This window comes from Leptopilina heterotoma, unplaced genomic scaffold (assembly GCF_015476425.1).
Source record: "Leptopilina heterotoma isolate Lh14 unplaced genomic scaffold, ASM1547642v1 Lhet_27, whole genome shotgun sequence".
Lineage (NCBI taxonomy): Eukaryota > Metazoa > Arthropoda > Insecta > Hymenoptera > Figitidae > Leptopilina > Leptopilina heterotoma.
Genome location: NW_025110978.1, coordinates 2068767 through 2083396, shown reverse-complemented (window position 1 = coordinate 2083396; position 14630 = coordinate 2068767). Strand labels below are relative to the sequence as shown.

Below are 14630 nucleotides of genomic sequence, written 5' to 3'. Positions count from 1 at the left end.
AAATTCCTGTAAATTTCATTTATTTAACAGAATTTCGATTACTTGTTTATAAAAATTCAGTCATTTTTACAAAATAGAAGTAGAATATATACATTCGATTGTGACTCTTTGAATTTTTAAAAATTTTAAATGAAAAATTTTTCTAAATTCCCTGATTTTCCTGACTTGTGGCAACCCTGATTAAGAAAATAATAAATAAATAAAATTAAAATTAAAATAAATCAAAAATAAAATAATCGAATAAAATTCTATTCATCAACAAATAAAATAAATAAATTAAATTGAAAAATACATAAATATAGTGAAATGAAGAAAATTAAGAACAATATTTCCAGTTCTTTACATTTAATAAACTACAATTACGGTTTCCTTATAAAAAAGATATCATTACTTCGTACCATTAATGATTCTCTTATTGTTTGAAATTCTTGACTTTTTCAAATATTCATTATAGTAATAAAATTTTTAGAAACTTTTTTAGATTAATTAAGCGTTCAGCAAACCCTTCATCAAAAGTGGTTATTGCTTGTAAATTCCATTTAATTTAATAAAGATTAATAAATTTATAAAAATAATAAACTTAATAAAATGAATAAATTAACTTCCCTAAAGTTCTGAACGTTCAAATAGACGAAATTTTTTTAATTCTTCTGCAAATTAAAATATTGCAATAATATTGCTTCACATATTGAAAAATAAATCATAAAGATTGTAAATATTTAATTTTGTTCTTGCTTTTTATAACAGTCAGTAATTTTTACAAATATTTAAAGAGTCACAAAAAGTTTTATAAAAATTAATAAATTTAAGAATAAATAAGATAAGAAATGCTCAAAAATAAATACAAATAAAATAACTTAAAGTTTACTAATCTACCCTAAGAAAAAATTTTTAAAAATCATAATTAGTTTTTCAAATAAAGAATTACAAACTGTAAATATTCTCGATAGTTGTGAAAATCAAATATATCAAATTTCCACAATTCCTATTCACTATTTATTTATTCAAAGAAGATATTTCTTGAAACTAAACCAGTTTCTTAATTTTTTCTCCTTTCTTCATTTTTCATTTAATTTATTTAAATTATTTAGAATTTAAATACTCCCCATTCGATAATTAATTCGGTGAAACAAAAATGATTTCCCTTTTAAAACATAATAATATCTATACCAGTCATAATTCTAACGTATTTTCCAACTATTTTTGCAGGATGATTTAAATGCACCCCTATACTGCATCAGTAGAGGAACTATTCGAGTCGACTATATCGTGCGTCCCTACCCCACGAAGTTGACATCGGGGCCTGTATTGCAACCCCTCTGCATCCTGGAACTCCAACAGTCGCATTAAAAGCCAACGAAACGCCCTTTGCGCATCTGCTACAAGGGAAATCAGGCAGTTTGAACGCAGCAACCGTCGAGTTCAGGTCAAAGGAAGTAACGGTAACGAATCTTCCTTTCAATTCAAAACTCCATTTCATCCACTTCTGCAAAAACCATAATACAGCACGCGTCACTCGTCTCTTCAATAAATAAATAAAATTTCCTCCCAATCTGCAAAACAAAAAATAAATTCAGCAAAATTCAAAAATAATATTCACCGCTCAACTAATTTAAAAAAAAACGACGGTTGAAGACCAAAAAGAAAAAGTGAAAGAAAAGTGCAAAGAAAATTTCAAGACAAAGAGAAATGAAATCTAAAATATCTAATAAAGTGAAATCGACAAAACAGTGATTATTATTAATGAAAAAAATTTTCAAAAATAAACAGGATTCAGTGAAGGATAAAACCGGGAAATAAAATTAGAAGAAGAGAAGAGAAGAGAAAAGAGAGAAGAAACCTAAAAGTGAAGACTGAAAAAGTCTGACAATAAAGGAGAGAAGCGAGTGTGAAATTAGAAGAAGAAATTACAAAAACTAAAAAAGGGGTAAACCCATGAAAAATTCAAAAAAATGTGCATAAAGTGTTTTTCGGAAATTCAGAGACCAGTAGCGCCGCTACGTCCGTCCGTGACCCGGTCCTTGGAAACCTGGCAAACTCCCACCTTTGTCAGCAGTATCATCATTCTCCTAATAAACCGCCGACAATAATTATCATCAAATTCAGAATCAATTATGCTAAAATCGCAACTCACCCACTCGCCACGCGGTTCAATGATCGTCTATACAGTGTCATTCAAGTGAACCGGTTTAGGGGTCAAATAATGTGACTTCAAACTCCCCCATTGATTGGAATCAACTTTCGAAAAGGAACAAAGAATCAAGAGACAAAAAAGAAGCAAACTAAACAAAAAAAAAATCAAGAGTCAAAAAAGAAGCAAACTAACCAAAAAAAGAATCAAGAGACAAAAAAGAGTCAAAAGAAATAAAAAAGTATCAAAAGAAGCAAAAAAAAAAAAAAAACAAAAAAACAAAAATGAATCATCCGAACGATCCAACGCCAGTGCATTGTTACACGAACCCGTCCTTTTGCCGACAATCCGAATTCATTCATGATGACCGGAATGACCTCCCGCCACCTCCACAATTTCAGGGAGATGATCTCCCCCCACCACCGCCGCCACAGCAGCTGCAGATGCATCAACACCAACAACAGCAGCAATACGGACAGACAAACGCTGCCTTTCAAAGTCAACCAGAAACTGCAGCGGAAATACAAACGCGAAGTAATCACGCTCAGGAGCAACGTTATTGTTATCTTGAGGAGACTGGACCACCTAGTCACAGAAGATATGGCAGTGTTCCGGTCCAAGAGCAACGGATGACCTACACACAATCATCACAATCGAGATATGAATACATTCAGGACGATGAGCGAGCCCAATTACACAGAACGGGCTCATCGAGATATGAATTTATTCCACATCAACAGGTGCTTCGTTCCGCGCCGCCAGTCAACCAAGACAACGGACAACTGCAGCTGCGAACGTGCAGGAACAACGGGGCAAGATACGCCGTTGTACCGGGTGATCAAGACTATCAGGAGAATGAGACATCTTGGAATGGTGCTAAAGTCATTTCTCCTATTCGCCGACAAATCAGTACTCCACAAGGTATAAATCATTCAATTCCGAGAAATTCATTAGTTCCACGTTATTGTTTCTTTTTTTATTGCAGGCTGAAATAATTCAAGACCAATATTATCCATCACGCACTTGACTTTGTATTTAAGCATTTTTTATTGCTTCTAATTTCGTAAATTATCGAATAACGGTGAAGTAGATAGTACACTGAAAAAAGAATTTATTTAATTCTTATAACCAATTACTTGACTATTATCAAATAAATATTTACTTGAATCAAATAATTTTTATTTAAATCAACTAAATAGTATTTCAGGGTTGCCACAAAAATTCGATTTTGTTTTTCCCTGACTTTTCCCTGATTTCCAGACAAAATTTTGTTTCATTCCGAGTCTTCAACTGGGAGTGATCGATGTCTTCATGTTTTATAATAATTAAAGATGACCGAGTGATAAATCAGTATTTTACATTATTAGAATATTCTTCCTTGAAAATTTTCAAATCTATTTGTTTACAATTCAATTAAACTTTTTCAAAAAAATTAATTCTACAGAATTGTTAGTTTAAAATATAAAAAATTCAAATTTTCAAAGATTTTAATTTGAAACCTTTTCAAAATTCAATTATTTATCCAAAAAAATGTCTCTATAATGCTTTTAATATTCAATTATTATCTAAAATTTTAACTAAAACTCATTTTTAAATAATTTTTTAGTAGAACATTCTACGAGAATTCAATTATATAAATACAAAAATACTTTAGGTATTGAATAATTGAATGTTTGTCAAAATTGAATTCTCATAAAGAATTTTTTCAACATAATTTTAAATAATTGAATTCTTTCGACGAATTTTAAATAAAATTTTTAAGAATTATTACATTTTTCGAAGAATTTGATTAAAATTGTATTAAAAATAATTGAATTTCTATGATGAGTTTTATTATATTTATGAAAATAATTGAATTATGTATTGAAAAACATTGAATTAAAGAAAATTTTTGGAAATAACTGAAATTTTGCCAAGAATCTTATTAAAATTTTTGAAAATAATTGAATTTCGGAGAAGAATTTTATTATTTATAAAAATAATATTCAAGTTATTGTTTATTTGAATCAAATAAATTTTTTTTCAGTGTATTGTCAACTCCACCGACATAAATTTTTTGTATAGCAATCCATAATAAATTTTTTAATTAATTAATCAAACAATTAATAATTTTTTTTAAGTTAGCTTAGAACAATATTTTTTCTCTGAATTTGTTAATTTTGAATTTCACCAGTATTCCAAAATTTAGTTGTAAAATTCTTCGAAACAATAATGTTTTTGAAAATAAATAATTTAATCATTATTATTACTTATTTTCAAGAGAATTTAAATTTTCAAATATTTCAATTTAAAACAATTTTAAACTATAATTTGTATATAACAATTATTATAATTATAATAAAATAACTATAAAGTGATTGAATTTTGGAATAGTTGCAGTTTCAATTCTTATAAATAATTGAATTCCAAAAAGTTTTAAATTTGAATTTTAGAAAATTCTAAAATTTTTTTGAAAAATAATTATTCGTGAAAATAATAAGAATAATAATAATAATAATTAAAATAATGATTAAATTATATATTATAAAAAAATCATTGATGTTTTGAATAATTTTATAATTATAAAAATTGAAATAATAGAAATTCAGGTATTATTTCGAAATTCCTGGAGATATTTTTTTATAAAATTTCCTTATTTTTCCCTGATTTTGATAATTAATATTTAACAAAATTTCTACAAAACTGAATTTTTGATAAATGTAATTTTCTATTAAAATCAATTTTCATATTCATCAAATTAAAAATCATGAAAAGTAATTAAAGTAAAATATCATTATTAGCATAAATTGTGGATTAAGTTACAATTTTTTGAATAAAACTTTATCAAAAAAATATTGCATATTGTAAAATTTTCATTAATTTATAAATTTCACTTTATTAAAATCAGTTAAATATAAATTCTATATTTTTTATTAGATATTTTTTAATTCGATAACACAAAAATTATTATTTTATTATTATTATTTTTTACTATTCAAAGGATCCAGCGAAAAATACTTTATTTTTGGCTCTCAGTCGATTTTTCTATAACTTCTTAATTTTTTAGTATTTTAAAAATTGACCAAAACACAAAAATAGAAGTAACAACTGAAAGTCAAATCTAATGTATTTTTGTGCAAAATTAAAAATTGAGACATCAAATTTATATAGAATTGAAAATTTAGACAAATTAAAATTTTCTTAAATTAATTTGGTTTAATAAATATTATTCTGATTAATAATTAGACTAAATAAAATTTCCATGGCCAGTAAAGGCGGTTAAATAAAAAAATTCGGTAATAGCAGAACTTGATATAAATGTAAATTTCATAAAATTAGTTCAGTAAAAGAAATATTCAATTTAATATTCAATTTTTGCAAATAAAATTCAATCATACTAAAAATTCAATTAAATAAAATTCAACCAAATCAAATTCCAGATAAACAAAAATTAGTTTGCTTGAAAATCTATTAAAAATTGAAAATTCAGATGAACAAAAATGTTTTTTTAAAAAGTCCGATCAAAAAGATACGATGTAACAAATTTTGTCACGCCACAAATAAACTTTGTTTTTCATAAAATAAAAAAAAAGATTCAGAAATTATATTGTTGCAAAAGAAAGGAATTTTACTTTTTATAGAAATTGAATATTCCTTCTCTAAAAGCGTCTCATCATCAATAATTTTCTCAAATGGTCGCTCGAGAATGATACAAGAAAAAAAACCCCCCCTTCGTTTAATGGTCGGCTAATCATGAACCTGTATGTTGCTAACGATCGTAAAATTACACTCGATTCATAATCTTGTTTTTCTTACAAGAACAGATACAATCGTTTAAAAATTCCACATCGTAAAATTTTACCATTTTTAAATTAAAATTCACGATTCAGAAACGATTTCTTTCAATTATCTTTCATTGATTGTTATGCATTTCATTTTATGAACTCATATTAACCGTAATTGGTAATAAGAGTAGATAATTAAACGATTTGCGATAAGAAAATAAAATTTCTCTATCATCATTTTTGTCGAATGATGATGATGATGATGATGATTATAGCAAGTCTTTGTTTCTTAAAATTGTTTTTAAGGAACGTTTTGGCTAATAAAATTCATGCTAATAAAATACTGTCACTAACCTTTTCTCAACACAAAGTAGATTGAAATGTTCTTTCCTTCAGGTCGATACACGAGTTTACCTTTGGAGGAACCTCCAGCACTTCCAGACAGGAATGTTTCGGAATTTCCAGCATCCCCTCGAAATAATATTGCCACTCAAAAACTCCATGAAATATTGACCACTCCCAGGAAACCCAGGTCACGTTCAGAGGAAAGAACACTATCTCCAAAGAGACATCACACAGCTCCCCAAACTGGAACACCTCAACGGAGAGCATTCAGTCCTGGAAATTCACCATCAGGTTGGTACTAATTCCACTACTACTACTACTACTTACAAATTTTAATGAAAATTATGAAAATTTTTAAATAATAAATTAACAAAATTATATAAAATTATGATTCATTTTTTTTCAATTTAAAATTTCAAGAAATATCAGGGATCACAATGATTTTTTCTATTTAGGTAAAAAAAAGAGGATTTTCATTTTTAAAAAAGGAAATTTTCAAATTAAGCAAATAAATTATTGTTCTATAGCGTACACAATTTATTTTAAAGATTTTTTATATATTTTTCTCTGGGTTGCCACAAGAATTTGATTTTGCTTTTCCCTGATGTTCAGACAAAAATTTCACTACTTCACTGACCATAAAAAATATTCTGATTTTCTCAAAAAATGATAAGATACACAAGAAAATGTTTCTAATACATTTATGAATATATTCAATTATTGAAAAATTATTCAAAACATAAATAATTTTTTTTTAATAAATAAATTTTTTTATTATTATATTTCTACAGGAATTTCAAGTTAACTATAATTAACAAGTGTTAGAAAGTTATTCTAAAATTTAATTATTGAAAATAAATTCAACTATTTACAAAAATAAGAAGTGATAAAAAATTCAATGAAAATTCAAAGTTTTTTAAATGTTTTAAAAATATTAAAAAATGTTACAAAAGTACACTAAAAATCAGAATTATTATCAACTAAATATTAAGTAATATCAATCAAATAATACTATTTGCGTCATATATACAGAAATTATTGGCTTGAGTAGAATTTATTTAATTTAAATGAAAATTTACTTGCTTCAAGTAAACAATTATTTGATAAGTAATTTCTTTTTAGATCAAGTAATCAGTTATTTAATTCAAATAAATTTTTTATCATGCATTACTTCGTCAGGAACTGAGGAAGACGCCACTAAACTGTGGCAACCCTGATTTTTCCTTTAAAAAAAAGAGGGAAAGGGGGATAATTTATACATAATTTTAGGTGTTTTAGGGGATTTTTGTTAATTTTAAAAGATAAAAAAGGGGAAAAAAGAAAAAAGGAGACAAATTGTGATCCCTGAAATATTGAAAATTTTCTAAATAAAGTAATTATTATTAAGTAAAAAATATTAAATTTTCTAATTACTCATTAAAGGTCGAGCTCTGAGTCCAAATCCTCGGGGAACGCCATTGGGAACTCCACAAAATAGAGCATTTTCGCCAAATGGACCACAGACTTCAACTCCCAATAAGGAATCATCAGCGAGAAGATGTTTACCACTCAACGAAAGTTCATCCCGTCAACAAGATCTGTGTCCTGCATCCAATTGTGGTAAATTACGTTATACGGGCACAACACCAACAGACTTGGTTCAATTAGACCAGGGATATTCAATATCGAGATATCAATATCTTCAAAGCGGAACAGACACAATGCCAATGGTTTCGAGTCCACTCAAATATCAAGTTGTATCACCTGAACAAAAAAGATGTGGTTATCAAAGCGTTGAAAATGCATTCATTGCGAGAACAGCTGTGGTAAGTTTTCATTCATAATTAAAGAAAATTTTCAACAATTTTAATACAACATTTTTTACTTATTATACTTTATTTCATATTTAATTCTTATTGTTGGAAAGTAAAATAATAATAATAATATTCTTACCGAATGTCAGTGTGGAGATGATGAATAATTTCTAGTTGAATCTTTTTTTCTTTCCTTGAGATGTAAATTGATTTTGTTTTTAGGTTCCTCCGCTATCGCCACCCACCAGTGAAGCAAATACCACAATGGCAAGTGGAGCAGAAAAGTATAACAAAAATAGTGCACCACTTCTTTTGGTGCTCGTTGGAATTCTCACCTGTGGCTTGGCTTATTACTTGTCTTTAACTCAAGGAAGAATGTAAGCAACACTTTACCACCTATTTTAAAGAGAAATCAAACACATTTTATTAGAAATTGTTTCTATTAGAAAATATATTCTATTGGAAAAATATATTTTACTGCAAAACAGTATTTTATTAGAAAATACAATTTATTAGAAAATATATTTTACTACAAATAACTATATTTTATTAGAAAAGATTATTTAATTAAAATATTTTTAACAGAAATTATTTTTTAAAGCCTAATTAATACAAATTTGACCACAAAAAATGTTTTAAAATTTGTTCAAAATTTATATTTTTGGACCTCTAGGTAGACTTTATTAAAAATTATTATAATTAATATAATTTCAAGAGAACGAAAAAAAGTATTCAAAAAATCTGTATAGATTACACGTTAGGATGCAAGAACCAGATATGTATAATCTATAGACTATTGAATGTCGCAATTTTGAAATGCAAAATTTTGCAATAATGCAAAATGTGTAAATTTTGCAATGTAACCTAAAAAAATACTATAATTTGTTGCCTCGTTGCACAATTAACAAATTTTGTGTAATTTTATCAATTTTATCAAATTCGACGTGCAAAATAAGTTTCACCACGTCGAACGTAATAATCTTAAAAATTGTCTAGTCGGATTAGGTCATTTCACTTGACGAAATAAAACATTAATTAACTTTCCCAGATGGGAAATTGTAATTTTTCGACGTGGGAAAACATATTTCCCAAGCCAGTTTTATGATAGAAATACAAAGAACTTTTTTAAAAATGTAACGAATTGAAAAACTTTTTTTGAGGTTATGTTCGAACATTTTAGAAAAACCTGAAATTATCAATTTTGTAGATTCCTTTAATAACTTTATACCCATTATAGTATTTCTATTAAACTTTTAAACGAATTAAAAGCAAAAATGTCACAAAATTAAGTACACAATAGTCTAAATATTATACGATTACAACGATTACAACAGAAAAACTTGTTTTGAAGATAGATTAGTTCAAATTTATAATTTCATGAAATTTACCCACTTTTTTACAAAGTACTGATTACAAATATTTATTTCCCTAATTTATAACATCGCGTGTATATTGTTGCAATTAACTTTGTCTAATACTCACATATTTTCTGCAAAACAATCTTCTGAAGAAGAAGAAAATGAGCCCAAGTGCGTCACGTGCTGCGGCGAGTGCGGCGACTACATTACTCTGCAAGCTCTGCAAGTGTCCGCTTAAAATGGCCACCAATTCATAAACTTTGATTTAAAGGATTTAAAGAAATTATTTTCGCAGTTTCAAAGAATAGTCGCAAAATTGGAACAATACTGATAGAACATTTTTCATTATTTTACAAATTTTGCAAGTGATTTCAAATTTAATAACTAGGAAATTTTAAATAATACAATAATAAAAAATTAGAAATAATAATGAATTAATTAAAATATTAAATAATATAATTAATTATTAAATAATTTAATTAATTTTGCATGTGGCAAATAAACCCAAAGAGTTTCCTATCTGTGAATTGTAGGTAAAGAAGTTAATTTGAGAGGTAAATTTAAAACGAATAAATGAAGATTCCGCTTATAAGTATAACAATTTCTTTCAATATTATCTAATAATTAAAAAACTTTTATTAAATCAAAATGCTACTAAATGAGAATTCAATGAAATATATAGTCTGTTAATTAAAAACTTCTATATAAACATATTTTCTCTAAAGAAAATGTTATTTTTCTGAATTACTTTGAATAATGAAAATATACATTTTCACACTGAATATAAAAATTACATCTTTTATATGTAAAATTGATTTTTTTTTTGAAAATTCGTCCCTTAAAAAATTTGATTAATTCAGGCCTCGGATCTACTTTAAGGCACAAAAAAAAATTCCAAAAAAAGGCAATATCAATCAACTCCAATAATTTTGTTAAATAAATATTTGAATACTTGTTATTTTTTTCTATAGGAATTAAAATTTTTTAAATTTATATTGAATTATTTTCAAGAATTTTTAATTAAACTTCTCTAAATCAATTATTTTAAAACATTTTCCGAAATTTCTTCAAGATTTCAATTATTTAAAAACAAAAATCCAATCTTTTATAATAATTGTAACTATTTTATTCTTCATGGCTTTTTTTAAAAAAATGTCTTCAAATTAGTTTATTAAAAATATTTTTAAATAATTTTTGAAAGATAAAAGATTTTCAAAATCGTATACCATTGAGAAAATTTTCAAAATAATTGCAATTTAGTAACATTTTTTGAAAATAATTGAATTTCTTAAAAGAATTTTTGTAATTTAAAAAACTAATCAACTTTTTGATGAATTTTAATTATAAATTATGAAAATAATTCTTTTCACAAAAATTTTATACTTATCCAAAATTATAATGAAAAAATTCTAAGAATTAAATTATTAGATACTTTTTTAAAAAATATATTAATATTATTTTTTGAATCTAAATTTAATTAATTTTCATTTTGAAGATTTTTTATTAAAATTTTGTATCTTTAATTACTTTCCAAATTTGCAATTAAATCTCTCCAAAATTTTATGTTCAAAAATCTTAATAAATTAGGTACTTTTAGAAAAATGAATTATTTTCAAAAAAAAAATTCCAAAAATTAAATTATTTTTTAAAAATTTAATTCCACGACATTTTTTTAAGGTAATTTTTTGTGTTGTTTTCAATGGTCAGATAATAAAGTCGGAAAGAAAATATTTAACCCTTTTGGAATTTTTATTTTTCTTAAAAAATGATAGATTTTGAAATCTGTGCTTAATTTTGTAGAAAATATATTTTTGAATCCACAAAAAAATTGACAAATAAAGAAATTGATTTTTACTATTTTGGAAGCATTTTTTTGAAAAAAAACTTTGTCTTTAGACTGAAAGTGCTTCAAAAATGGTAAAAATCAATTTTTTCATTTGGCAATTTTTTTGTGGGTTCAAAAATATATCTTCTACAAAATTACGCATGGATTTCAAAATCTACCAATATTTAAAAAAAATAAAAATTCAAAAATGGTCAAAATATTTCCTGACTATTGAATTTCTCACAAAAAAATTCCTTAAAACCAATTTTAAGGAATATTTGAATTATTTTCTTGATATAGTTAAAAATAACGTTGTAGGCACTGTCCCCTTGAAGAAATTATTCAAAAATAATTTCGAAAAATTGGACTAATTATTTTTCACACTATAAAAATCGAAATAAATTGTATTGCTTTGCGGAAAAAGTGATTTTTTGTTGCAATATTAGGAAGAATAATTGCATTTTTTTAAAGCAGTCGAAAAAATCGCCTTTTTTTGAAAGTAGTCGAAAGAAGTCCAAAAAGTAATAGGATCCGAAGCCTGTTAATTGAAAAAGAAACGAAAATTAATTTTACTGAATATTTTCCAACAATATATGAGAATAACTAAAAAAATTTGAGTTATCTTTGACTTAGTATAATTTTACATGCAGTAAAAATAAATAAAATAAAAAAAAACTAAATAAAAATATTTCTGTACCTATAAATAAAAAATTGAATCTCATCTGAATTTTGTTTTTCTTCCAGGTATTATTTCGATAGCGCCATCGTTTGTGGATTGTGTTGTGCTCTAGCAGGTGCATCGAGAAGTTTACGAAAAACCTGGACAGGTTTAGGTTTGGCGGGACTCTCGGCATTAAGTTGTGCAGGACTTTTACTCCTTGCAGTGAAAGGGCCAAAAAAAGGAACTCCTCTTCACGACGTGACAGCAGGTGCACTATGTGGTGTCTCTATTTTAGGCGCAGCTCTTGCTCTATTGGCAGTTCTCCGACCCAGGTGCAGTTGCGGACGACACCGAAGAGTTCACTCCTGGATACCTAGATTTTCACCTTAAATATATTTTATCAATCTATTGCACATAATTATATAAATGTATATTTAAATAACAATGAACAAATTTATTCATTTTGTAAAAAAAAGAAAAAATGAGCCCAATGTACATGAATATAGAAATAAGCCTCAAAGGCCGAAAATTCTTATTAAAAGCTAAAAATTTAATTTAGCTTTGATAAACTAGAATTTTATATATTTAACAGCTCAAAATTCTAATTTTATTAACAATTCGTTAGTGAAATTAAAATTTTTTAATAGTAATAAAAATGAGTCTGATTAAAAATAAGATACTATATAATTTTTTTTTGAGTCAGTAATAAAATAATGAACTTGTCCTTAATTTTATTTTATTTCAAAACCATTTTAAAGACTGGCTCATTCTTATTTATATTAAAATTTATGTATTGATTTTATAGTTATTCGTTAAACAGAGATAAACTTGGTAACTCTTTTTTTGGCTCTTTCCTTTTCTATAGAAAATAGATATTATATGAATTTTTAATTTTTCTCCAAATTTGAAATAAGGAAAATTTTCACGAAAGAAAATTTTAAAGATGTATGAAAGAAAATGTATACCAAATTTACCATTTTTAACAGACATGAAAACTTAAAACCCGAAATCAATATTTATTGATAATTCGAAATTTATCAAAAATTACCGTCTTTTTGATTTTGATAATTTTCGATACGCATTTTTCGTAAATGTTGATTTCGAACATAAAATTAATATTTCAATAATTATATTTCAAAATTGTTGTAAAAGAAACTTCGACGAGTACTTGAAAAACCACTTAAACCAGTGATAACAATTGTATCATACAGAAAAAATATTGTACCAGTAAATTTTTATAGAAAAAAAATTTATAACTATTTTACATATTTACATATTATGTATTTTTTTGGTTTGAAAAAAAATATTTATAATATGCATGAATCGAAACCAAAAAGAATGTTTTTGACAAAAAAAAAACTTTATCCTTTAAGGAAAAAAGTGAAATTTAGTATAAGAAAGATCGACGATTTTTTTTTGTATCCATATGTCAATATTTTTGTCAACAATAATTCAAAAATAAAATAAATTTTTACAAGAGAAAACTAAGGGTTGCCACAAACATTTGATTTTGTTTTTCCCTGATTTCGAGACAAAATTATGACTTTTTCTTTGACTCTAAAGAATATTCTAATTCACTCTAAAAATTATTATTTAATACACAAAAAACATTTTGTTTATATCATAGTGTCTTTAATCGTAAAATTAATCAAAACATCAAAATTTATTTTTAGATCAAATAAATATTTAATCATTATTATTATTTTTCCATAGAAATTGAAATTTTTGAAAAAATTCAAATTTCAAACCCTTTAAAATTTGATAATCTATCAAAATTACTACCTACTTTAAATTCTATAAAATTATTTTGAAGATTTCAATTCAATAATTTTCTAGAATTTTTTACTAAACTTCTTCAACTAAATAAATTATTTTAAATAATTTTTCAAAAAGTTCTTCAAAAATTCAATTATTCAAGGAAAAAGATTATAAAATATTTCTAAAATCCACTTGTTTAAAATTCTATTTTATAAAATTTCAATTATTAAAAAATTTTTTTAATTAAATAAGAAATCAAAAAATTCAAGTATTTAAAAAAAATTTGTTTATGATTGTTAATGAAACTAACTTTTTCGGATTTTTTAATTAAAGTTTTTTAAAAAATTTTAAACATATTTTTTAAAAATTTAATTGAAATTTTTTGTAATACAATTATTACTTATAAAAATTGGAAAAGCAACTCTGGTAAAATTAAATTATTTTTGGAATCTTTAATAAAATTGTCAAATAATTATAGGTAAATGAATAAAATTATTAAATTATAATTAAAATTTTCTATAATTTGAATTTCAAATTCAATTATTTCTAAAAATTGTAAACGCAACTCTACAAAAAATAAAGTATTTTTTGAGTTTAAAAAAAAATTGTCAAATAATTAGGTAAAATTATTAAATTTTAATACAAATTTTCTAAAACTTTAATTCGAAATCTTTTAAAATTCAATTAATTATAATAATTGTAAGCGAAAATCTACTAAAATTCTTCTCTCTAAATCAATTATTTAAAATAAATTTTTAAAAAGTTCTTCGAGAAATCAATTATTCAAGGAGAAACGTTCTTCTAAAATATTTCTAAAATCCACTTGTTTACAATTCAATTTTATGGAATTTAAATTATTTAAAAAATTTTCAATTAAACAAGGAATCAAAAAATTGAAGTATTTTAAAAAAAATTTGTTTATAATTGTTCAAAAGACAAACTTTTTCGGATTTTTTAATTAAAGTTTTTTAAAATACAAATTTTATAAAACTTCA

At 24.8% G+C, this 14630-nt stretch overlaps 1 protein-coding gene across 1 annotated transcript; it reads left to right on the top strand.

Annotated features, from left to right (window-relative positions):
• The first annotated feature begins 1119 nt into the window (after nucleotides 1–1119).
• LOC122503705 lies at nucleotides 1120–12520 on the top strand. Its single transcript, XM_043614353.1, has 5 exons — nucleotides 1120–3052; nucleotides 6292–6531; nucleotides 7663–8045; nucleotides 8256–8410; nucleotides 11961–12520. Exons 1-5 carry the CDS (start codon nucleotides 2416–2418, stop codon nucleotides 12265–12267), a joined length of 1722 nt encoding a protein of 573 aa, XP_043470288.1. The 5' UTR covers nucleotides 1120–2415; the 3' UTR covers nucleotides 12268–12520.
• Nucleotides 12521–14630: the final 2110 nt, after the last annotated feature.

Bases quoted from the DNA above. Each gene is read 5' to 3' on its own strand.
- LOC122503705 (XM_043614353.1), top strand. From the start codon at position 2,416: ATGAATCATCCGAACGATCCAACGCCAGTGCATTGTTACACGAACCCG. The intron at 3,053-6,291 runs GTATAAATCATT...TCTTTCCTTCAG, and splicing joins ACAAATCAGTACTCCACAAG to GTCGATACACGAGTTTACCT. The intron at 8,046-8,255 runs GTAAGTTTTCAT...TTTTGTTTTTAG, and splicing joins TCATTGCGAGAACAGCTGTG to GTTCCTCCGCTATCGCCACC.